The following is a 25731-nucleotide window of genomic DNA, read 5'->3' as shown; positions in this document are numbered from 1 at the left end:
CGTCAGTGTTTTTGGATTAATATCACTGCTGTATTAATGTGTATGTTGCATTTTACTGTTCTAGATGTTTAAGGCTGAGCTAATTTTTTAAAACATATTTTTTTATTGTGTTTTAACTACATATAAACAGCTATACAGCATTACAAAAGATAAAGGCCTATCTGGGTCTATCCTATTGTGATACAAGATGTCAAAAAAAAAAAAAATAGATTGAAAAAATAAGTAAATGTGATTTACCTCACATGGAGTTATCAATAAAGTTGGGGTTTAGAGTCTCCAAGTTCTCACAAATTTATCATAAGAGCCATTTAATGTGAATCTTAGTTCCTCAAGTTTGAGATGTTGCGTCATCTCCCTCAACTTGGTGGTTGAGCTAGTGGAGGATTTACCTCCATGCTAATACAGTGACAAATTTTGTGACTTTAAGTTTAGATCCTGAAGGATTCTTATTTTCCTCTAGGCTGAGCTAATTTCAACTCCTTCATATACTGTTGGGTAGTTTAATCTACAGCAACGCATCATATTCTTTAAGATCATCATGTTTGTAGTGTCACCGTCCTGTGAGAACCACAGATTTCCACTGGTGTAGTGGAGGGTACACCCACCTCTTTTCCAGGCCATTTATAGGACACCCACTAGCAGCTAAAAAGTCATTGGAATATACAGCAGAGTTTACTCACCTCCTCCTCTGTAACCTACCAACCTACCTAGTCGTACACTCACCTCACCAACAACCACCTCACCACTGCTTATATCTAAAAAGTCAACTTTTCATGGAGTCAGAAAAACAGCCCTGTTTTCAGGTTTGTGACAAATTTTCCAGCTGATCCAAGAGGTTCAATGTTCATCCTTCACTTTATCACAAACATTCAGAACCAACACATCTGGAGATAAATCATAATCTGTAAAGAAGCATGCAGTGAAGTAACAAGTATAATATTTACCTCTGAGATGTAGTGGAGTGGAAGTACAAAGTGGCATAAAAAGAAATACAAGTACCTTGAATGTGTACTTAAGTAAAAGTACAGAAATTGTAGTAAAGAAATTGTGGGTGTGAATGCTGCATGCTGAAAGCTGACACTACACTGCAATGCTGGTGTAAATGTGTATGAAGAAGGTGAACTATTAGAAATAGATGGAAAGGTTGGAATGGGTTTGATTGATAATAATAGTCACCACTGTTAAATATTAAAACCTTCATGAATGTAGAATTTACTGCTGAACTGTTGTATAAGACTGCAATTGTTTTATATACACTTACCTAATAAAGCAATCAGGTGTACATGCAATTCTCAAAAGCTTAGTTAATCTGCTTCATCGAAAAAAGCAAACAACTGTCATCATGTCTTGACCCATACGTTGCTGAAACTCTAGTACTCATAAATATGAGACAACACCTTTTTCCAACTCAGCCTCGCTGACTTCAAACTGTTGAGAAAAGAGTACAAAAACATAAACACAGAAATCTCTCGTGAAATAATCAAAGCTGTTCTCACTTCAAAAGAAAACAGTGTGTTCATGTAGGACTCCGTCGCTCATGGTGAGAGGTGGTTGAGAAAAATATGCTCTCCTGAAAACATCTCTTACTCTTCGCAAAGCTAAATATAACTAAATAAAAACACTGTTTCCTGTTTCTTAAAAGTGCTCTTAAAATAAGAAAAACAGTAAAACAAGGCTATTTGTATTACTCTGTACATTTGGCCTGGTTTTATTGTGAATACCAATTAATAAGTATGGTTAAAAGAATACATACAAACAGCAGGATACAAGTTTAGACAGAACCTTTACAATAATCGATGTTTTAAAACTTAAAAACAGGCAGCATCTCAATCCTGTGCAATAAAGTCACATCGGGGGCTGCGGTCCACCACTGTGGTGCAACAAGATGTTACATTTCGGATGATGTGTGATGATTAACTGGCTCCTGGTCCCGTGGTCCCAGAATAGCTGCTACTTTTTATATATTTGATATTTTCAGCCCTCTTTGATCCAACAGATTAACACTATTTCCACGCTTGCATTTAGTTGAAGGCAGCAAAAACAAAAAAAGCTTCCGTGTCTTTTTCAAATCAACTATATCAATGCTTAAAATCAAGTTCTGGAGAATGAAACGGCCTCCTGTTTGCAAAGTCCCAAAGTTTAGGTTGCTGAGTTGCTTTACATCCGTACGGTGGCACAGGGGTGGCAAGAAGGAGCATGACTGAAACATAGAATCTCAAGAGAAATTGTGGTGACACAAACACCAATTTGTCCTGCGACTGGAAAATCTAGTTCATCCTATTTATATAACTGCTTCATAATTCCTTCATTTAGCATCATTCAACATTAAACAACAGATAAATACTCGTCCTGTTTCATCAGCTTCTTTGCAATCCAGTCAGTGTTTGTAAACATCAACTCTTTCCCAAAGATTCTGAAGACGTAGAAGCCGTAGAAGAGTGTGTATGGTTTGAGAACTTGGTACAATATTTGATCGGTAAGTGTCGCTGTAACGGATAGCTTAGGAAGAACTTGAGAAGAAGTGTTTACAAACCCTGACTGAACCTTCCCAACTCATCAAACCTCATGTCAGTCCTGCGTCAGGTAGAATTTGTTTTAGTGTTACACATCTCTGAGAAAGGACAGATTCAAAATGCGTGGGGAGGTTCGATCAGTTTTTCACATTACCATTTGACCCTACAGTACAATAAGCATGTATCAAACACTGAGAGAAATGTCCATGTTCTCGTGTGAGCGATTTAAATATACAACTAAGTTAGGCAGAATATCACATACTCCGCTTTTCTCTGAATACATACATCCTGCACTGCTTCTCCATTTAAAATAGCAATAACAATAATCAAAACATAAATTAAAACGCACTACAAAATTCATTTTTTTCAACACTGACTAAAGAGATGCTTTGAAGACACTGGGGCTGTTCAGAGTTCGCCCCTTAAGTCTGTTAGTACAGCCCCTGAATGGACACAGAGCAAACCTTATATCCGCCGACAAGGATCTAGAGCTGCTCGTTCTGAAAAGGAAAACTCTGCAGTATGAAGTTGAGAGTCAATCACGTGACGGAAAGAATAAAAAGAAAAGAAAAATACCGGGTTTTCTGGCGGGGTTTGTCCCCCCACTTTGTTCTCTTTGGCTTTTACACCTTCAGTTCAGCAGGGACGTCATGACTGCAGAGTTCACCTTTAAGGCTGAGGGAAACACCCGGAGCTGTGCTAACATACAGCCCACCCATGAGGTTGTCATGTGGCTTCACTACGAGTTCAGTACAGTATATACAAGAGTCATGTGCATGCTTAAATTCCTCTTTTTCCCCTCAAAAACAAAAAGTGGCTTCAGTTTTCAGTACTTCTAAAAGTTGACAACATATACAGAATGTATTAACCTAATGGTTTTAACATCACTAAAAGTCCTTTTTCCTGTTTAAAAAAACAAATGTCAATATGAGTTGACACCTCTTTTTCTGTGACATGATTAGCACTGCAGTTGCTTAAAGTGGGTGAGAAGGCTGTGGCATATTAGTGTATGAGTGACGGTAAGGTATCAACCAACTGGTGCAACTGTGTTGGTGTGTGTGCGGCTGTATGTACACCTGTCTGTAGTGTGTTTGGATGTCCTGTGTGTAGCTCCAGTGTGCATGTTGAGGGGTGCTGAAAAGGAATGCCTGTGTGTATTTCACACTTGATCAAATAGTAATTGCATATATATTTTGTGGTTAAGGTGAAGTGGCTCACAGTTACACTTGTTTTCTCAAAGCAATTTTGTTGACGCTTTATTTTACAGGTCCGTAACTTCTTAATTTTGTAATTTCCTGGAAGTTTTTAGTAAAGAAGTGGGGAATTTGATGCTTATTATTAAGAAAATACTGCACATAAACAGCTGACTTCACTTCTAGTTAAGGTGGAACCCTCTTACAGTGATCACGTCTGTCAGGGTCAAAGTGATAACTATCAAGAGATTATTAATATAACTGAGTATTTTGCTTTATCCCTCATGCAGATTGCCATCTAACTAACATTTGTATATCAATTACATGAATATAAAATAATAGGGGGCATCACGTAGGGGCATTATCAGTCCACTTTACGAGTTCAGCTTTAACCACAGGTGCTTTCCCCGTGCGCATTAGTTTCCTGTCTCCACTACCAGCAGCCATGAGTGTTTCCTGTTGCTTTAGTAGACTACACAAAGTAGCCTGAGGAACACCACTGCTGCATCTCACTGGCTCGTTTTTGGCAGTTTGTGATACATTTTGAGGAGACTACATTTTTCGTTTTGAAAGCCCTGACCAAGACCTACAGTGGTAGAAACATGTTGGCTCTTGTAATGATGTAGCCTCTACAATAAAAGTTTTTAAATATTCCTTCCTCGTTTTTCTAGATTTTTTCGGAATGCCTGGATTGACTTTCTGTCGATTCTGTTGTTTGACACAAGATTTTGATCCACATTTGTATAAACAGAGCAACCAGTCGTCTCCCTCTTAGTCTACGTTTTTCGTTAGAGAAAATGACCTTCTTTTCACTGTCATGATTGTAATGTGCGCACATTGCCAGCCTCAGGTAGCCAGCTGGAAGCAGACAGGTTACTGCCAGGCAAAGTATCAGGGGAGTTAAGTTAAATAAACAAAACAAGAATTACCGTACCATAGATTTTTTTTATCCGTATACTGCCATGTACAAAAAGACATAAGTGACGACTTGATTACTATCAGCAAAATATTTAAACATCATTTGTATGGGAATGATTCTGGTTGATTAGTGTAAGCGGGTTCCACTGTAATGAACTGCTAGCATAACCTAAAACATCTTAAGCCAGTCCATAGTAGGTCACCTGAATATCCAAAAATATATACAGTGTGAAGGATAACGTTCTCTAAGTTAAATGACTAAGGAAAGAATATTTACTTTTGCCATTCTTTTACGGAAATTCCTCATTAATTGCTTTGAAATTAAACTGAAGCTTAAATGCAATAACTTTGTCTCATTTTCCCCATGATAACCTAATTGTGTAGTTCAGACCCATAAAATAAAGCATTACCACATTTTGTCAATAGTCAAAAGGAAGCAATAGATGTCAGGTCTTGTACATCAAAATGGACGATGCAGATATTGCTATCAGATCTAGATTTGGAAGTGATCAGGCTTGAACGAAACTTAAATAAGTGCAACTGAAAGTAAAAGTGCAACTGGAAGCTCCGTGTCTTCACATCTGAGTCGTGAAGAAACAGAGCAGAGGTGTGTAGATGCAGAGGAATCATTAATTAAATACAATCCAAAAAGAACAAAGCGTGTCTGTTTTTAGACCATGTGTGTCTCGGTGTGAGCTCCTCAAGTCAAACCCTCGTGATCACTTCTAAACCTGGAGTGAGAAGTGTAACTGTATATTTATCTGCCAAATAAAACGACACAAAGCGTGCCGGATGCCGTGTTTAGTCTACTCTATTTGAACTGTTTCCTCCATGTGGTGTTCCATGGTGAAACAAATTATAAAACGTAATAAAAGAAATTATCTTCAACCGCTGTTTGATCAGGTCTGGTGCACGTGTATGCGTGAGGATAACTGTGAGCTCAGGGGGCCCTATAACAAGGCTTTCTCTGAGTAGGGGGCCTGTGAGGGGTCTGAGGAAGGTGCTATGCTCTGGCCAGAGGGGTTGCTGCTGTAGTTTGGCGTCTGCGTCATGCTTGCGGGAGTCGTGCCTGGGGCGCTGGCTGGGTTCTGGTAGGACTGTAAGTCTGCTGGGGCCATGCTGCCTGGAGCTGCAGTGTAGACTGGCGGCTGGACCATGTACATATGAACGTCACTGCGGAAAAAAATTAAGCACCATTAATTACAACAGTACAGCAAGGTGTTATAATTAAATGGTAGGTAGAAGGTAGAATTCATAATACTGTAACTGTCTAATAAAATGCAGTATTCAAATACTGTCCAATGTCAAATAATAGCCGTGACCAGCACGATTAATTAAATGCTACCCACTAATAAAGAACGGGTGACACTAAGGGGCATGGAACTAACCCGTAATTTAAATTTAACTCGCATGGTAATTTTAGCCTAATTTAGATTTCCACAGCACTTATTCAATCTTCACAAGAACAGAGTAAAGTCACACTCACCAATCTGCTGCTCGTAAGTTCCCTTTTTAACACTAAAACTGTTTTCATTTGCAAAGTCACGAGATCGTTTGTCTGTTTTGAGCAGCGTTAAGAAGTACGTCACTGCTGTAAAGATTATCTTTTTATAAAACTGGCCTGTCTGTGCAGTAGAAAGATGCAAGAACATGTGAAACTTGTGCTACATGACCAGAGGAAACAGAGTAAAGGGATGTGGCATTTGCTTTTGTTCAAAAGGTAGAAAACCTACAACTACCAGAGTGTACTGACTGATCAGCTCAGGTTAGTTTAACAGTTCGATTGAGGGAGGAGCGGGTCTCTCTCTCAATCCTCTTCTATACGCTTTGCGTCCATGGTGGCGGGCATAAGAAAATATGGAAGTACAATCTGTAGTTTGAGCAGCAACTCTAGAGCCAGCTAGAACCCAAGAATAAGCAGTGAGATCTGGGTTTACCTCAGCTCATAATAGAGGTCTACTGATTCATCAGTTTGGCCAATTAATTGGCACCAATCTGACTTTATATAAATCATTAATGGCGGAACGGAGCTCCAAGGTGGCCGATAGCTGTAACCGCTACTTGTCATGTGGGTATGGCTGTAAAGCTTTTGCACGGAGCACCCCACATGCAAATACAGGGTAATGTGTGCTTTAGATAATTTGTAAGATTTAAATGAAAGTCAAATAATGTAGGACAGCTCTACTTCTTTATTAGGGGTGTAATAATGTTGCTGGTTATAGACTAGCATTATGTGCTTTCTCTGTTTTGCTCGCAAGCATAGTTGGTATAATTTCACTAGAATTAAGTAGCATGACACTAACAATGTGTGTGAAATAATTTTCTGATAATCTAAACGACTATCAACTCATTATTACTTTGAGACCAGGAGGGGCTGGCACTCAGTGTGCTCCAGCCATGAATGCACACAAACTTTCTATTTCATTTTACCACTGGAACAGCTGATTTTACAGCCAATTGGCCAATTAATCAGCTATCGTCTTTTTCCAGCTCAAAACTATTGTTATTATATTGGCCATTTAAAATCCACTATTAGTCGAATTCTAGTTCATATACACATACTACCAACACTGTTATGATACAAAGCTGGTTGAAAATTGGCAAAATATCCCTTTAAGTTATTGCCAACAAAACTCAGCACTTACAGCAAATATTAAAACTTAAAAGCCAACAATGACTGAGAGGAATTATACCATTTGAGCTGCTGGGAGCCATTTAATGTTAAACATGAGTAGGAAGTTTGACTGATGGTACTGAAACAGCACCCATAATTAGTGAATTAACAGAAACAACAGTATTTCTGTTGGAGACGTAAATTATAGAGCAGCAGAGTGTTGACTATGACATGATCCTGTTTGTGTAGTCTGAAATCAGTACTGTGTGTTTTGATTATACTGAATTTATCCAGACAACAGGTAAACTTTGAAGCTTAGAGTTTTGCCACAAAAAACAGGAGCAGGTCAGAAAACAAGGAGGCTTCATATGGAAATACATACTTCTGCTACATGAGCAAATAGGAAACAAAGGCCCGTCTTTTATATGTGCCTGTTACACTCAAGGCCTAATTCTATTTGCAGTAAAGGTCCCAGCCACTATTTGAGAATTTACAGTACTAATAAAGTTGTCATAGATGATTTAGAAAGGGCAAATACACCTGAGATGAGTGAAAAAATAAACAAGGAGGTGTTTGGGCTGGCATTATGTTGCTGTTTAAATAGGCTTGATTTTCTTTTCTTCCTTGTTAAATAGTATATAGAAGAGTGACAGGAAATACTGGAGCAATAGAGAAAAGCAACTTGTAGTGTGCTTCAGGGAACCAGCATAAGAAGCCACTGAGGGGGTAGGTCAAACTCACCTAGGAGCTGGCTGACCAGGTATGGGGGTTCCAGCGGGGAGCTGCTCCATGGGAACAGTGTAACCCTGCACTGCCGTACCGCTCATGGCATACGAACCTGATGCAGGCTGACCAGGGTAGACCTGTTGTCACAAATATGCACAGTGCAAGTTAATAACAGACTAAGCCTAAGATCACCAGCAATTTAGACCAGTTACACTGTAAAAAGGTAGGTAACCAAAGTAAAGCTAAATAATACTGACATCCAATAGTAGCAAAAGCACATGCAGGTAGACTGTTTCATTTAAGCTTTTCCTGTTAAAGCTGCAGCTGGTAACTTTGTGTCATTTTTGCTGAAACAGTCACTATGTTCTGAAAAACAAACAAACTATGAGACAGATCATCTGTTAAAAAAAAAAAAAAAAAAAATCATGTTCCTCCTCCTCTTCCTACTGCTTCTAATGACATTCACTAGAATCAGACCGAGGCGCAGTCAGAGCCGATCACAGCCAAGGAGTCTGTGATGCACTTGTCAATCACTCTGAGAACTGCAGTCAAACTGCCAAACAAGGCAGCATTGATTAAATATGTATCAAGATTCTGTTCCTGCCTATTTCTCACCTCAAATGTTTCCATAAACATATTTTAGTGCACTGTTTATCTGCAAAATGAGAGAGTTTGCGACCTGGCTGCCACGTTGTTATAGTCACCGAAAGTACCAAGCACTGCCAGCCACCAGACCAACTTAATTTTTTTTCAGTGACACAGTCCACTATGTGTTTCTAAAAGCACTTGAGGTAAGAGAAAGGTGATGCAGTGACAGAATCTTGATTCATATTTGATCAGTGCTGCCTAGTTTGGCAGTTTGACTGCAGTTCACAAGCAGAGATTGACAGCTGCTGCTTTAAAGACTCCTCAGCTCTGATTGGTTGTTTTCGTTCACTTGCGGTGACATCATTGGAAGCACTTTAAGGCAACAGAGTGGGCAGAGGAATATGTTGTTTTTTTTAACAGATTATCTGTCTCATTTAGTGCTGTGTGAACATAGTGACAGTTTCAACAAATACATGTTACCAACCCCAGCATTAAGGGACAGTACATGCAAAACAGAGAGGGGGGGGAAAAAGAAACATGTATTTTACTGTGTTTTTGAGTGAACTACCCCTTTAAGACTCAGGAATATCAAAGGAGTGAGGTTTTGTGTAATTTTCATGTGCTAGCAAAATTCTGGATGTGCACAGTTTCCTGTTTGCATGGCACAAATTTAATCCTTGGAAAAATATTTTTTTTGCCTGGGCAACCAGTTGACTGTACCTGTTGTGCTGCGCTGGCAGGCTGCTGCATGTAGTACTGTTGACTCTGCAGCTTGGCATACATGGCATAGACTGGATCTTCGTTCATTAGCTTGGCGTACAAAGACAGAGCTTCCATCACCTTCACGTTCAGCTCTGACAGCTCCGAGTGCTTCCTGATGACACAAACCCAAACACACGTAGATTAGATTAAATGAATTCTTCCAACGCTTGAATTATGTAGGTTAGAGTTACATGTTTTACTTTGGACAAAGCATGTCACATCAGCATAACGTACCTGTCTATATCCTCCAACTTCTGGTCAATGAGAGGTCCCATTTGATTGCAGGCACCTGATGAGAAATATGTCATATCTGCAGTCAACAATTATCAAGTTTTACATTAAGAATCATACCAGATTAGCTTCTGTCACTTTACCTTCCAACTGTAGTAACTCAACGCTGTCTGACTGGTTGTCTGTGGGATCTGCACTCTGGATCATCTGCAGTAGCTGGTCCATTTTGTCCTGAAATGTTTCAGTAAAGTTCCAGTGATGACACTTCTCAGGTAAATGTGACGAGTGACTCTTTCAATCCAGTTTGGAAGGAAACAAGATTTATTCCTCTAAAATAGAAAACCTAGTTTATATCAGTCTGTGGTTTTTATCAGCGGGTGAACATTTTTAAACTACAGATCCTACTTAGGAACAAATCTCCTGATTTATTGATGCAACAGTGAGATCTCAATGAGGCAGAAAGAGCTTAGTAAGCAAGTGTTCACACAAGGGAACTCACCTCGTCTATATATACAGGCTCTTGTTCGGGCTCTATGGTCTCCACCTGGATGTCCTCGCTGAACTGTACTGTCTTCTTCTCTGTCTTCACTGTAGATTTCCGAATACCAGCGGATGTGGCAGCGGCAAAACAATGTAACAGCAACAATCATTTACACATTGATAAGAGGTCAGGAGACGTTAACTGGACATTCAGTAATGCTCTGATACTAGCGCAAAAGATGGGTCCCAATATCAGATGAAAATCAGAGTCGCCATCTGATACAAGCTACTGACAAATCTTTGAATGTCATGTTCGTATTAGTAAAGTTAGTTTTTGTGCAGTCTGCCATAACAATAAGCAGCAACACACAAAACGATCAAAAGCTGTCATCACGTTTGACGAGTAAAGGCATTTGACCATGCAGCAGAAATAAAAGCAAGACAGCACAACGCACACATGCAGCATGAATGTTTCGAGGTATGACACACTCGCAGAAGCATCATGCAAAAGAATATGATAAACAAGCAATGGTAGCAAAGCGTCGCAAAGCAGCAACATTTGGGTGTCATTAAGAAGCGTGACAAATTCATACCAGCTGGCAACAAAGCAAAGCTGATAACAGTGGAAACCACAAAATCTATTACACTGGATGACCGAAAAAAAAAACAATATACCCCAGACCCACATTAAACTGCTGACACATGTGAGTGCCAGGAGTACGTGAATTCTTTTCAAAACATTTTAAAAACAGAAATGAGTTTCACGACTTCAATATGGAGCTCAGTAGGATCATAACTGCACTGTGACTGGACGCTGCACAGATGTTAGAGTTTTGCTTTGCAAGAAGTGACACCAGAGGATAAACAATTTGTGGCCACACACAGCAGAATCCATTTTGGCAGCAGTGATGGAGATGTTAAATGCTTGGTGAATTAAAAAGTACATACATCATACTATGAGACAGTGCCAAGAACATAAAAGTAGCACATGAATGGCTTATTTACAGTTCAGCAACTACAGATGATGAATGATTCTATATCAATATGGCAGACACTGAAAGATGTTGTATCAGCATCAGAAATAGAAAATGTATGAAGCTCAAAATATGTCCAAAATGCTGTCAGAGAAATTTCATATGACTTCCCAAAAGTACAGACAACGCTGTTGCAAGTGATAAGATGTTGATCATGTTCTGTCTGTGACTCACAGCTTGATTGTGCTGTGTTATTCATATTGTTTCACCAGCCGTGTGCAAGTGATAAAGTATTTCCCACTCTAGGATCAATAAAGCAATATTGCTAATGGACTAAATGGGCTATCACAGAACTGAAGATGACATAAGTGGATACAGGATGTGTTTTGCGTGCGTGTACTCACTCATCTCAGGCTCTGCGGTGAGGTCAGCTGTGACGAAGTTAGAGGGGAACAACCCGACTCCCTGGTATGTTTCCCCCTTCCACCAGTTGGGGTCACTGAAATTGGAAAAAAAAAAAAAAAGATCAAACAAAAGATTGAAATAGTTGCCTTCTCACTGCTGCATTAAAATCTCATTTTAAAGAGTCAACAGATTAAAGAGAGTTATTCTAAGCCTTAGTTTGCACAGTTGCAAACCTATTAAAACCATCAGGGTATTTTCACCAAGCTCAGAACACCACCTTGATTCCCTCAGTCCTCTGAATCCTTGCATGCTGTTTTCACCAGCTTATGATACGTGTGTGTGAAAATTCACCTATCATCCAGGATAGTGATGATTTCTCCCGACTTGAAGGTGAGCTCGTTGTCCTCAGCGGCCTCAAAGTCGTAGATGGCGCGGACTTTCCTGCCGTCGGACTTGTGTGAGGAGAGCAGGCTGGAGGTGTTTGGGTAAAGGCTCGACAGGGAGGTCTGTGGCTGCTGACGCTGCTCCTTCAGTGACAGCTCAATAGCTGCACACAACAGAGGCAGATAAGTGAAAATGTGTGTATGTCCTTGAAAGTCCTAAAATATTGCTGAACATCTGCAATGAATGAATCCAGTGTACACAGTGATTTATTCAATGCAAATAAAGAATTAAAGTTGTTAGTGTGCATGTTTTTAAGGATAATGCCTCTTCAAATACATTTCTCTGCTGACACCACAGCCCGAAGAGTCTGCTCTTAACTGTCTGATCATCAGCTAAAGGCCTGCTCACCTTTGGCCAAGTCTTCTTCTTCTTTTTTGTTTGTTGAGGTGGAGGGATCCTTTGCCACTAAAGCAGGGCTTGCTTTTGCTTGCTCTGCAGCCTGTGAGGAAATGATAATCCATGCTCAGGTGAATCAACAACTAGACGAATAAAAGGTTGAGTCAGGATCTCAGTGTTTACGCAAAACAACCTCATTCCTCGATGAAAAAAACAAACATTTTTGTTAGACAGATCTTTGGCATTTTGCCTTTAATAGGCAGTGAAATATAGGAAGCTAGAGAGGGGTACACACAACAAAAGTCTAATGCTGGAATTGAAATGGAGATGTTGCAGTTGTTTGGTATGGCTCTGACTCATCACTAATCCACCCCTAAATACAGCTATTTCAAAATTTAGCTTTCACACAGTGTATGCTGAAGCTAAAAACATTTATTTATTCCACCCAACACACCTACCTGTGACCCTACGGCTGGGAAAGTGACACCCTGCTCACGCAGATTCTTGATCATGGCTGAGATCAGACTGAGTTGGGGATCGTTGCGGAAGTCCTCTGCCCACTCCACCATCAGGGCTTTCAGCTTCTCACACACTTTGGGGTGGCCCTGGGGACAATCATTAAAAGGCACATTGTGAGAACAAGGAACTGGATGTAGCGTGAAAGAATTTTAAGCAATCAAATATAATTAATGTGGACAACTCATTTAAAAGTAAAAATGCCATCGTGTACCTTGTTTAAGACATTACTGACTTCACTGGCAAACTCTCTGGAGCACACCTCCAAGTGGAATATCTTCCCACAGTTTGAGACACACGCACCAAGTAGCTGTAAGGACATGAGTACAAACACTTCATCAGACTCACTATTTAAAGCATGGCAACATGTAACAAACATGTAGCACATACTGAGATATCAGAGAATGAAGCTGGTTACTCCACTAGCTCACAACTTAATGGTAGATGACAAGAAGACAACATTATGCCAATAAGCACATAACAATCACAATCACACAATCTGCTTACAGTCAATGCCTGCATGGCCACATGAGGATCCTTATGGTTCACTCTTCTCATTATAGACCGGAGACATTCTTTAGGCCTGCAGCAGAACGGTAGAAATCAAAAGTTTGTGGAGATTAAATGCTTGACAAGGACCAAAAACAATCCAGCTTTTATGAAGAGCATCAATATTTATCGTAAATTTCTCCTTATACACTTAATGTCTCTGGGTTCCATCTCTAACCCTGAGATACGTATGTGTTTTTACGATTGAAAAAGCTTAAAGGGAACATTATGCAGTGCCTGATTAATGTGTCTGTGTGTGAGGTTTAGTGTGAAGACAGCAAACTAACCCGGTGCGTGACTGCCCTATCTTATCACATATGTCCAGAATGAGGCCCCAGTCCTCTGCTGTGTTCATCTCACTGGTCGCTTTCTCTGTAGGACAGAAGCACAACAACCAGCATTAGCAGAGAAGTTACAGACTGCAAAAGCGTTTTTTCATGAGTTATTCTTTTTCGATACAGAGAGGAGAGATGAGGACTTAAACACTATCAGAAATAATAAAGCTTATTGAAACAAAAATTTTAGTTAAAAGCTGTTTGCATGTGTGAGATCCTGTCCCTGGGTCTTTTTTATTTATCATATGAATAAGCACAAACGTTAGAGACATACCAACACAAAAGCCCTGCAGTAAATACCATCAGATGAAGCTCATAATGTTTGGTTTGTGTTGAAACTGTCTATCATAGTGATTAAACCTGAAGTTTATTTGAGACTGCACACTATGTTTAATTGAGAAAATACACTGAATAGTGTTTTTCAAGTGGTGGTGAGAGTTCCTCTTTGCCAGTGCAGCTTCCCTGTCTTTGACCTAAGTCACCATGATTTCTGGGACTTTTCCTCTTTCCAAATTACGTAACAGTTTTTTATGGACCAGCAGTAAATATAGTATCTAACCACTGTGTACTTGACTTGTCAAGTTCCCTCATATTTCCATAAAAAAATCACCAATAAAAGTTGACCTGTTACAAAGCTGATACATACTGCTATCCAACAATATGACCTGTGTGTTAAGCAGCTTTTGTAATCATTAAGTAGCCTAGACAGAGCATATGGCAAACACTGAAAAACTACAATAGGAGGCGACATGGTCACAAGCTGGAACGGGAAATATGATGATATTGTGACACCCAGTAGCACGGTGGGTAGAGCTGGCCTCCTATGTACATAGGCATGCATGTCATCCCTTCACTCTCCCCCTTTTATACGTAATCTGTCCTGTCAAACAAAAGCATAAAAAAGCTTGTAAAATCATCTTTAAAAAATATATATATATGATGTATGCTGTAGTTATTTGTTCTATATCTCTTAGTGTATCATACCATTGTGAATGATGATGCAAATCAGTATGAACGTACAGCATTATGATCATATTGCATTTAAAGTAAATTGCATTTAAGGTATTAGATTTGCTGATCTGGCCAAGAAACCAGGCATTCCTGCCAGGTTAGAAATTCATAAACAGGTTCACAGTTGCTTCATAGAACACTGACTAACATGAAGATTCATATAGAGACTGCAATATCAATATACTAATATCAAAATTGAATATTTTAACAAGTAGATGATCACCAAAACTGAGAGATATGAACAGCATGTTTACACACCAAGAGACCAAACAGCTTGAAAATAACCTCTCAAGCTTATATAACACGTGACAGTCCCAACATACCTATTATAAGCTTAACCAAATAAGCGTTTACTGCCTGTTTTGAGGGCTACAGTTTCACATGGTGCTGCATGATGAGGTGTTTGTGTACTTTATCCACCTCCTGCAGCACACTTTACCGTTACATGCTAATGACGCGGTTAACCACTGAACCCAGAGCAAAGAGAGAAACGGAAACACGGTGTGAATTTATGGTTTCACACACCACCGCATCCTTTTCCATATACAGCAGCTGTGAGATGGCAGGCTCATCATATTGGTTAGCCGACATAGGATGGGATACAGTGAGGTGATGAGGCAGACGGCTAGCTAGCGTTACTTCAGTTGTCTGGTGACAGCATCTCTGTTTACAGTTAGCCTGACCAAAATAATCAACTTTACATGTAGTACAAAAATGAATAACACTAGCAGCGTTAACTCTTCAAATGACAACCTTTAAACGTTTAAAAATGTTAGTTGCTGCTAGCTAGCAGCTAAATCTCCATATAATATAAGGGTGCAAGCTAGTTAGCTAACTGCTCTGTGGCTAGCATAGCGAATCACAACAAACACAGGCTAAACAGACATTTAACAGAAAATTACATTAATTATAGCTTTCCGCTCATACAGCCTGAAATATAAAGCTACAAGACAGTCATGTAGCATTATTAATACAGCTCTTCGGGTTAACATTAAAGCTACAGGCAGCTGAAGAACACAAACAAAGCTGTCTGATAAAAGCTACTTTAGCTAGCCTGCTAGCAATAGCCTCCAGTTGTGATTACTCACCAACATCTTGGTCAAATGGGTTGGTCGCGAAGAGAGGCATTGCTGGTGTGTTGACAACAACAGATTTCACCTTCCCCTGTTATTTACTTTCCCTCTTATGTCTTATTTCATACAGTACGCACGCATAGTAACGACAACTTCATGAATGTCAAATGTAGCTGTCTCTATTCTACACAGTCACTCCTTCGCCAGACGGCAACAAGCGAGGCATGCTGGGTAATTGAAGCAGACAGTCGCGTGTTGACTAAACTGCTGTCATGTCGCGCGCAGAATAAACTGCTAAAAGAAACTACAAGTTAATATTCACAGTCACACGGCTGTCAAAGCGTCTGCACCGACTATACACTGCAGAAAATGAACCACAAGCTACAAAATGCCCTGAAAAATAACATGTCATCATCAGGTGATGATGGTCACGTGATATTATCTCACCGCGGCTGACACAAAGTCCTTTTAATAAACTCCTCATGTGAGTTAAATCTTTCCCCCAGTAGTTACAGCTAATTTATCTGTGTGAATAAATCCATTCTCCTTGGTATTATGGTGATAGTAAAAAAAAAAATCTGTCATAAATCCATAAATAAAGCCATTACCTGTTTTAATAAGTCATCTTTTTTGTAAGACAGAGATCAGTTCCCTTTAGAAATGTTCAAAAGAAGGTAATGTACCTTAGCCACATTTATTTTGTCTTTAATTATCTATGTAAATATAAATCCTGCACGCTATACTGTGGGGCAGGAGTGTCCAAACTTTCTTGAATGTATGCCAGATTAGATAATGTGAAAACACCTGGGGGCCAGCTGCTTCTTGCATCATAGTATTGAACAAAAATCCCATAGGCCTATATATTGCAGGATTTATACTTCTGCCTTAAATCAACGCAGCACCCATGGCGTAGGCTCTGTGTCGACATAGAGGCTTTGATGTAGCCTGACATGCACCTCCTCAGAAAAGTAACTAAAAGTAACTACTACTACGTGGTGGCGATGCAGACCTCTTGTCTATTTTTGTAAGCTGAAACCATTTCCCTCAGTGGAAACAAAGCTTTTATTTACTTTCATTTCACAGATAAGAAACAGTAAATTGTAAAGACAATAAAGCCTCCACAAAAATAGCATTTTAAGTCTCGCGTGGGATTTATCCTGGCTTCATATGAGCAGAGGAATCTCTACTAGTCACTAGGCTAATTTATACAATGTAAAATGCCATAGGCTTGTGCTAATAACGTTAGCATGTTGTATTAGTTTGGAAAACGTGTTTAGTATAAGACAGTTGTTTTGTCAGTGAACCTTGTGAACTGCAATGGAGCCGAATTTTTAAGGTTACCTTTGTTAAATGTTGCTGTTGTCCCTGGCCTCATATGAGTAGAGGAAAATTCCGCTAGCCGCTAGGCTAATTAGGCTTGTGCTAAAAACATTAGCATGTTGTATTTGTGGGGAAAATGTGTCCAGATAAAGACAAGTGCTTTGTCTGTGAATGCTGTGAGTTATAGTGACGCTGATTTGTGTACTTGTGTTTGAAATTATCTCTATTAAGCCATGTTGTGTGTGTTTTGAATCAACTAAACTTTACAGCATTTCACAGAAACCACACCACTGAATAGTGTTTTTGTGGTGTAACTGCAGAGTGACACAGACACACCACCGAACAAGTAAAAATGCTCACAACGGCGTACGCCATGTGCGTAGGCTATCGCGTAGAGCTGATGCACATGTATAAATCCTGCTTAAAAGAGACAAACACAACTGTTTCTCTGCTCCTCACTGCCAACTTAATGCTTGTTTCTTTGTTTGTTTGCTTGTGTACATCTGTTTATGAAAACACACTAGTTCTGCCTGCTTAGTTACTACTTGGTGCACATCTTCAAACTATGATAGTCGTGTCGTCATGAGGTGTACATAAAAAAGCAAAGTGATCTTGCTTGATTATTGCCTTTGTTGTTTTGTTCGTTTGTTTGTTTGTTTGTTTGAACCATCGCATCACAAGGTGGCAGGAACAATTAATATACATATTAAAGTGTTTGAAATATATGGGAATTGTACTGCTATTTTAAATCTCATTTAATCTTGTTTTGTTTGAGCTCTGATGTCTGACTGTTGTACACTTGACTTCGTTATTAAAATAAAAAGAAAACAAATGTATGTAAGCCTGATATCAGAACTGTATCATTCAGTTTCCTTTCGTCTTTAGTTTCTATAGAAAGATAAATGGCTTTTCATGCCCTATCACCTAAATACATCTATAGCAATCAATCATAGCAGAAAAAGCACTGACTCCACACACAGTTTCTTTCCCAGTTTATTGTGATCCATAGGAATTCGGCAGTTTAATTAAGGCATAATGAGTCTTGAGCCAGATTACAAACTGCTACTCAGTCCTTAAGCATGATATGAATCAGAGAAGGTCAATCATACAACAATAACAACCGATTATGCAAATTATAAACATGTAACATATTTCACATATTGTATTTGGCATATGAACAAATCATCGTACGACGGCTACATTACAAAAAATGTACATATTGTTTATTTGTGCCTCAAACTGTATAAAATTCATACTGGCAGTCTAAAGTTTAAGCAATACTGTCCTTCATAAAACAGCAGCACTGCTCACAACGAGCATCTATTCTCAAAAAGGAAAAAAGAAAGAAAATGATATTGATTTTCCAGTGGGTATAAAGGTGAAATTTACACTAGCTTTGCTTCTGTTTATTATCTGAGCCTGCAGTCATTTGCTGATGGTGAGACGGTGCTTTTCATTTTCCCAGGAGCTTATTTCTTAGTGAAGTATTTGACGGTATAAAAATAGTTCCACTTTATTAAAAAGATAATCCTCTGATATAGATTTTTTTGTAAGTGTAAAGATTTAAAAGGCAGCAAAGGAATAAAACAATAGGAAATTCAATCCGAACCCACAATGTATCTCCTATTATGAAATATTATTTACAGATACACCTGTACAACAGCGGCTGCCCAAAATAATGACTAAGTACAGCCTAAATAAATCCCTACATTCTCATGTTTCCTTCAGTACAAACGTTAATCAATACAATAGTGGGCTGGCTCTGTGCATGCTCTGTCTTCTGCACCATACTGTGTTGTAAAGTGCCTTTCAGACAAAGATCAGTCCGAGTCTCAGTGATGCCTGACTGAGCTGGCGTTAGCAGAGTCCTCTAATCATCTAGAGCTCCTCCTCACGTCCTTCATTATCCTCACATCTTCATCCTCAACTTCGGCCTTTTCACCTCTCTCCCACAGACAGCTCACACTGTCTTAAATGGATGCTATAAAACTGGAACTTTCACTGTGAAGAGATCAACAAAAATACAGTTACATTTTGACATCTTTTTGAAGGGCTTATGGGCTGCTATATTAACAGTTATAGCAATAGCAATAGCAATTAAATGACTAAATATGTTAATCTGCAAGATTATTATAATGATGGAAAAACTACACAGGTGCTCAGAATCATTAAAAAGGTTGAACATCTCCACCCTGACAGCTGAGTAAACTCTCCTGGTGAGGACTGTAATATGTTATATGAACCAAAGCTTCAGAGCAAGAAGACCTTTAGCTGAGATTATTTTGTTATTGGGCACATATACTCCTGTTTTAGCTACATTTGCTTGAAACAACAGTGCCCAGCTGGTTTAAGGACATTACATATCTGTGACTCAAGATTTACATCTTGAGTAGGAATGAATGGATATAGATTATAGAAGGTACTGACGGTCAGAGGCAAGTTCACAGATGAAGCCGATGCGGTCAGTGCAGTAGAAATCATTCCAGTTGGCATTATGGATAAGGCCAGCACAGTCCTCGCCATCTTCGTGGCCATGGGTCCAGTTATCTGGCTGTCCAGGCTTCCACTTCCTAAAAGCAACAACATGAACAACATTTTTTAAAGTTCAAGCATCATACAAAGTGTTTGTTAGTTAAGCGGGTTTTGTACTTGCCATAGCGTACGCTATTGTGAGCATTTATACTTTTTTATATTTGATGTATAGTTGTATATTTTTTGTATATTGTATATTCCACTTCTTGCCTAAATTTGAGTACTTGTTTCAATTATGGTACATTGAGAGCAAGTCTACCAGAGTCAAATTCCTTGTATGTACACATGTACTTTGCGAATAAAGCTGATTCTGATGCGGTGTGTCTGTGTCACTTTGCAGTGACATCTCCAAAACACTAGTCAGCGGTGGGGTTTCTGTGAAGTGCTGTAAAGTTTAATTGATTCAAAACATGCCTAAAACATAAATTACACATGGGTTAGCAGCGACAAGTTCAAACCCAAGTACACAAATCAGCTTCACTATAAGCAGGATTCACAGACATTTGTCTTTATCTGAACACATTTTCCCCACCAATACAACATGCTAATGTTATTAGCACAAGCCTATGGCATTTTACATTGTATAAATTAGCCTAGCGGCTAGCGGACTCTTCCGCTTCTCACATGAAACCAGGGACAACAGCAACATGTAACAAAGGTATCGTTACAAAATTTGGCTCCATTACAACTCACAAGGTTCACTGACAAAACAACTGTCTTATACTAAACACGTTTTCCAAACAAATACAACATGCTAATGTTATTAGCACAAGCTTATGGTATTTTACATTGTATACATTAGCCTAGCGTCAAGCGTAGATTTTGCTCTGCTCATATGAACCCAGGATAAATCCTGACGTGTAAATCCCTGAAGGATAAATCACACACAAGACTTAAAATAAGATAGAATGCTATTTTTGTGGAGGCTTTATTGTCTTCACAATTTATTGTTTCTTATCTGTGAAATAAAAATAAATAACAGCTTAGTTTCCACTGAAGGAAATGGTTTCAGCTTACAAAAATAAACAGGAGGTCTGCGTTGCCGCGACCTGTAGTTACATTTCTGGGGAGGTGCACATCAGGCTACAGTGTAGGGTATGGCATGGGCTCTATGTCGATGCAAAGCCTACGCTATAGGTACGTCGTCAATTCAATGCAGAAGTATAAATGCCGCATTACATTCATAGAAGCCTGTTGTTTTGGACAGAATGAATCAAGGACAAAGTCATAAATCACTAAAAAACATATATTCCATTTGCTTAATAACAGCTTTATACAGTTTTTGTAAAACCAAATTGGCAGGTTTACCCACTTGAAAACAGGTAAGGTTCCATCCACCCATTTCCAGACATTTTCCTCCTCCCTGTCATTGAGGCCCAGCCAGAAATAGCCCTTGCCCGCAATTGCATCTCTCACAAATTGCTATGGATACAAGAGCAAAGCATATTTTACAAGGTGATTAGTTCAGAAGAAAAAAGTATGTGATTTTATGTTATTTTTTTACAAAACAGTTAAAATTACACTGAATATACTAAAGTATCTATCAGGGGGTTAATTCCATTTACCTGTTCCTCATTGTCGTTAATAATAAGCATTAGAGATGATATGTTAGCACAAAACTGCTTGGCCTCGTCAAAGTTGAGCCTCTGAGAACCAGAAGAGAAGTAATAGCAGCTGTCTCCAAATTTTCTGAAGTCGGGAGGGCAGCCTGGAACTGATCATTTACAGGATATTACAATAAACAATGTAAGCAAAATCACATGTCCAGAATTTGTAAAAATGTACTGACAGTGGGTCACAAATCCATTTTCTACCCTTAAGTAATCTTTGAACTCACCAGGCACTGGAGCAGCAGCAGCAGAGGGCTGGATCTGCCGGGACACAGAGCCTTGTGGTTGCGCTGCTGGTTTGGGTTGAGGTGGTTTGGGAGGCTGAGGTGGTTTGGGGGGTTGAGGTTGTTTGGGGGGTTGTGGTGGTTTGGGGGGTTGAGGTGGTTTAGGAGGCTGTGGTGGTTTGGGGGTTGCAAGAACCTTAGTGGGCTGAGTGGGCTGAGGAGGCTTTGGAAGCGGAGGTGCAGGCGCAGGTAGCCCTGGTAGCCCTGGAGGACCGGGAGGACCAATGGGTCCAACAGGCCCACGAGGCCCCTCGAGCCCTGCAGGTCCTGCTGCTCCTCTGGGCCCCTGTGGCCCTTGTGGTCCTGGCAACCCTGACAGTCCATCCCTACCAGGAATCCCTGGCACCCCAGGGTCACCTTTTTCCCCAGGGTTTCCAGGTCGACCTCCAGACCCCCTTGATCCTTTAGCCCCTGGAAGACCTCGAGACCCAGCTGCACCCTTTGGACCTGTCGCACCTGTTGGTCCAAGAGCACCTTTCTCTCCTTTGGGTCCCACCACCCCTGGCATTCCTTTGTCTCCCTTGTCACCCTTTTGTCCTGTCTGGCCCACTGGCCCCTGGGGACCTTTGTCCCCCCTGGGGCCCCTTGGACCTGGTGGACCTGAAACATAATAAAAGCAGATGAGTGTTTCGGAATCAGAGACTGTATACAGATTACATGACAGCTCCCCAAAAGTGAAGCCAAAACATCTTGACTACCCCCTGGTGGCTGGCTGCAGTAGAGGTCATAAACCCTGCCCCCTCCATGTTAGCGGATGGGACATGGGCCAAACTAAAAACTCAAAGTATAGATCAAATTTTTCCTGTGACACTGCAGCTATTCATTTATTAACACCCATATTTTTCTGTTTTTCTGGGGGCGGTCAAGCATGCTTTGTCCCAGCTCAGGAGAAGGTCTATCTTGAGTGTGACTTGGCACAACTCGTCGCGTTGGAACTGGTAATGAGCATGCAAATCAGTGTGGTATGGACTGACTTGGCGTGGCTAAAAGTTCCAATGAAAAAGCCTGAAAGTCCATTCTTCACTCTACTTTTTTCTCAAGTTGGGTCTCCACCAACTCTCAGGGGAAATATCTGGCTATAAATGTTACACTCTCTTCACTAGCTTGTCTGTAACTATGTCTGTCAGCTTTAATATTAGTGCGGACTTAAGAGATTTCCAGTTGGTCCTAGTTAAACAGAAAGCACCCTGACTCAAGTGAAGCATTACACTGTAGCTTCCTGCACCTCATTCACATTAGAATACAGATATTAAAACCATGTTCTGTTCTGTTTGGGATGGGGTATCGTATCGCCCATCTCTGATGAGATCGGAGGGGGCTAGGCTTAGGGCAAAGAGGTGATGGTTAGGGCTAGTACTGGCCAATCTCAGACTTTGTCATTTTCAGTTTTTGGATGAATAAAGCTACTGAAAGCACACTGTGTACATAAACTTAAGCAGAATAGCTGAATAGAATCGCTCGTGTTGACATCATATTTTAATGTCACTAGGATGCCCAAGAACATCTATACCATCTATACAAGAACATGTAGGTGCAAATAGCATTGCTTTGGGTGCTTAGAGCATCTGCCATAATGTTTTGCAAAGATGGTTTCTGTCAGTTTAGGTAGGTTTTTTTTCATGCTGATGTATGTTCAAAGGTTCATTTTTTTCTGCAAAGTTTAGTTTAAGTTATTTGATGCTATTAAAGGAGGTTTGAAGTCATGATAGACAGCTGTGTTTGCCAGATGAGTGCCTGTGATCCATGGCGCTGCTCATGATTGGTCCAATGGCAGGAACTTGATACCACAGAGATCGCTACTATGGCCAAAATTTGGAGAGCCACCAGATAATGAGAGATACTCTGAATTAACTTCAGATTTTAAAAACATTTTTATCAAAGGAAAAAGAAGCAGGGAAGATTTGTAAATGTACTTGCTATGTTAGTACATTTGGACATGTGCGGTATATGTATATTGTTTATGACATAATCAAATCAAACCAATGAATCATCTGATCTGATCTGAAACATTTTTCATCATTATTCTTACCCTGCAGGATGGTGAAGTTGGTGATGAGCTGTGAGTGCTTGCTGTCCACCAGCTTCATCTCCTCCATCACCATGGAGAGGTTATTGACCTCTTTGTCCAACCTGGCCGCCAGCTCATCTTGCTGGGTGTGCAGCTCTTTGCTGTCTGCATTGGCCTCTGTTACACTGGTGTTCAGCCCCACTATCAGATCTGAATGTCGCATCACTGTCTCAGCGCAAAACCTCAGGCCATTTAGGTCGGAGCTGATGGCGCCTAGGATCTGCGCGGCGAAACTCACGTTTCCAGTCACACGGTCCATGTCATTCTCCTGTCTGTCCAATCGTGCCTCCATCTCATCAAACTTAGATGAGGTGGTGTTATCGTGATCTCTCTGGTGGTCCATCAGCTCATGCAGGCTCTGGCCATGCTCCTCACTAACAGCTGAGGTGTTCTGGATTTGGCTGGCTAGTGTGCTGAGCTGAGCCCCCAAGTCATCCAGAGCTTCTCCATTGGAACGGGCCAGGGCCGAGTTGTTGGCTGCCAAAACCTGGAGGTTCTGGACCTTTTCTTTTAGCCACTCTGTGTCAGAGCGTGTCTGTCTGGCTGTCTGCTGCAGTCCCTGATAGTCATTCTTCAGTTTCTGCACCGCCTGGCCCGCATCTTCGACTGTCTTCTGCAGTGTGCTGAGCAGACTGCGCTGCTGGGACTGGGTGATGTTTAGTGCACTGACACTAACCTGGGTCTCGCTTTGCACTTTGACCTGGCCCTGTATCTCTGACTGAAGCCATGCGGTGTCTGTCTGGAGGCTGTCAATCATGTCACCGTAGGAGGCCAAGGTCTGGTTGACTCCACGTAGTGAGGCCTCATTGCTTTGCAAAAAATTCTGCAGGGAGACGTGGCCATTTTGCATGTCGTCTCCTGTGAGATGAAGCTCATCCAGCACGTCCCTGTTTCTGGTTGCCCTGAGGGCAATATCATTCAGTTTGTTCTGTAAGGCCTCCAGATCTGACTTGAAAGTCTTGATGTCACTTGTGGCATTAACCGACTTTTCTCCTGCCTGATCATCTGAAGAGGTGACACACAAAAAATTCTGTTAGTAGAAAATGTTTGTGTTCACAGCCTTAAACCTATGTACAGTATTGTGCAAACATTTTAGGCAGGTGTGAAGAAATGCTGTAAAGGAAGAATGCCTTTAAAAATATAAAGTTTAATTGTCGATTTACAAAATGCAAAGTGAGCGAACAGAATAAACATCTAAATCAAATCAATATTTGGTGTGACCATCCTTTGCCTTCTAAACAGCATCAGTTCTTCTAGGTACACTTGCACATAGTCAGGGATATTGAAGAATCATAGTCAGGTGTATGTTTACCCAATTAAAGCATACAGGTGCTAATGATTATCAATTTCATATGTAGGTTGAAACACAGTCATTAACTGAAACAGAGACAGCTGTGTGGGAGGCTTAAAACTGGGTGAGGAACAGCCAGACTCTGCTACCAAGATGAGGTTGTGGACGACAGTTTCATGTCACAGGTCGCACACCATGACAAGACTGAGCACAGCAACAAGACACAAGGTAGTTATACTGCATCAGCAAGGTCTCTCCCAGGCAAAGATTTCAAAGCAGACTAAGGTTTCAAGATGTGTTGTTCAAACTCAGAACTAGCAGAAACCCAGGTGTACCCAGGTACACCCATCTACGGGCCAGAGAAGTCTGGCCAGAAGTGGTCTTCATGGAAGAATTGCAGCCAGAAAGCCTAACCTCCGATGTGGAAACAAGGCAAAGCAACTAAACTATGCACAGTGGTGCAGAAAAATGGCAGCACACGCTCTTGTTTGAAATATTTGGCTGGAGCAGAAGGCCGTTTGATGGAGAGTGTTACAATAATGAGTGTCTGCAGGCGCCAGTGAAGCATGGTGGAGGTTCCTTGCAAGTTTGGGGCTGCACTTCTGCAAACTGAGTTGGGGATTTGGTCAGGATTAATGGTGTCCGCAATGCTGAGAAATACAGGCAGATACTTATCCATCATGCAATACAATCAGGGAGGCATCTGATTGGCCCCAAATATATTCTTTATCTTTAATCAAATTAGTTTATTCAACAACCCTAAACATACAGCCAATGTCACTCTTCAGCATAAAGAAGAACAAGGAGTCCTGGAAGTGATGGTATGGCCCCCACAAAGCCCTGATCTCAACATCATCGAGTCTGTCTGGGATAACATGAAAAGACAGAGGGATTTGAGGCAGTCTACATCTGTTAGATCTGTTAGTTAGTTAGTTCTCCAAGATGTTTTGAACAACAT

At 40.5% G+C, this 25731-nt stretch overlaps 2 protein-coding genes and 1 long non-coding RNA gene across 3 annotated transcripts in view; 1 reads left to right on the top strand and 2 right to left on the bottom strand.

The window, feature by feature from the left end:
* LOC126382756 (uncharacterized) overlaps positions 1-25731 on the top strand; it is a 199091-nt gene that overhangs the window by 79674 nt on the left and 93686 nt on the right. The window lies entirely within an intron of this gene.
* On the bottom strand, positions 1679-16075 carry stam (signal transducing adaptor molecule (SH3 domain and ITAM motif) 1). Its single transcript, XM_050032804.1, has 14 exons — positions 15684-16075; positions 13537-13621; positions 13208-13283; positions 12915-13010; positions 12643-12789; positions 12197-12287; positions 11756-11951; positions 11404-11498; positions 10045-10133; positions 9689-9776; positions 9549-9603; positions 9273-9426; positions 7980-8101; positions 1679-5797 (listed from the first exon to the last, which is right to left on the bottom strand). Exons 1-14 carry the CDS (start codon positions 15721-15723, stop codon positions 5575-5577), a joined length of 1557 nt encoding a protein of 518 aa, XP_049888761.1. The 5' UTR covers positions 15724-16075; the 3' UTR covers positions 1679-5574.
* colec12 (collectin sub-family member 12) overlaps positions 17976-25731 on the bottom strand; it is a 51617-nt gene continuing 43861 nt past the window's right edge. The window contains exons 5-10 of the mRNA XM_050032800.1: positions 23444-24487; positions 21358-22014; positions 21086-21234; positions 20833-20942; positions 19416-19558; positions 17976-18989 (exon numbers count right to left, since the gene is read on the bottom strand). Of these exons, the coding sequence (XP_049888757.1) occupies positions 18970-18989; positions 19416-19558; positions 20833-20942; positions 21086-21234; positions 21358-22014; positions 23444-24487 (2123 nt within the window). The 3' untranslated portion in view covers positions 17976-18969. The remainder of the gene's footprint in view (positions 18990-19415; positions 19559-20832; positions 20943-21085; positions 21235-21357; positions 22015-23443; positions 24488-25731) is intronic.

This window comes from Epinephelus moara, chromosome 21, assembly GCF_006386435.1.
Source record: "Epinephelus moara isolate mb chromosome 21, YSFRI_EMoa_1.0, whole genome shotgun sequence".
NCBI classification, from domain to species: domain Eukaryota; kingdom Metazoa; phylum Chordata; class Actinopteri; order Perciformes; family Serranidae; genus Epinephelus; species Epinephelus moara.
This window is presented reverse-complemented; position numbering and strand designations above follow the sequence as displayed.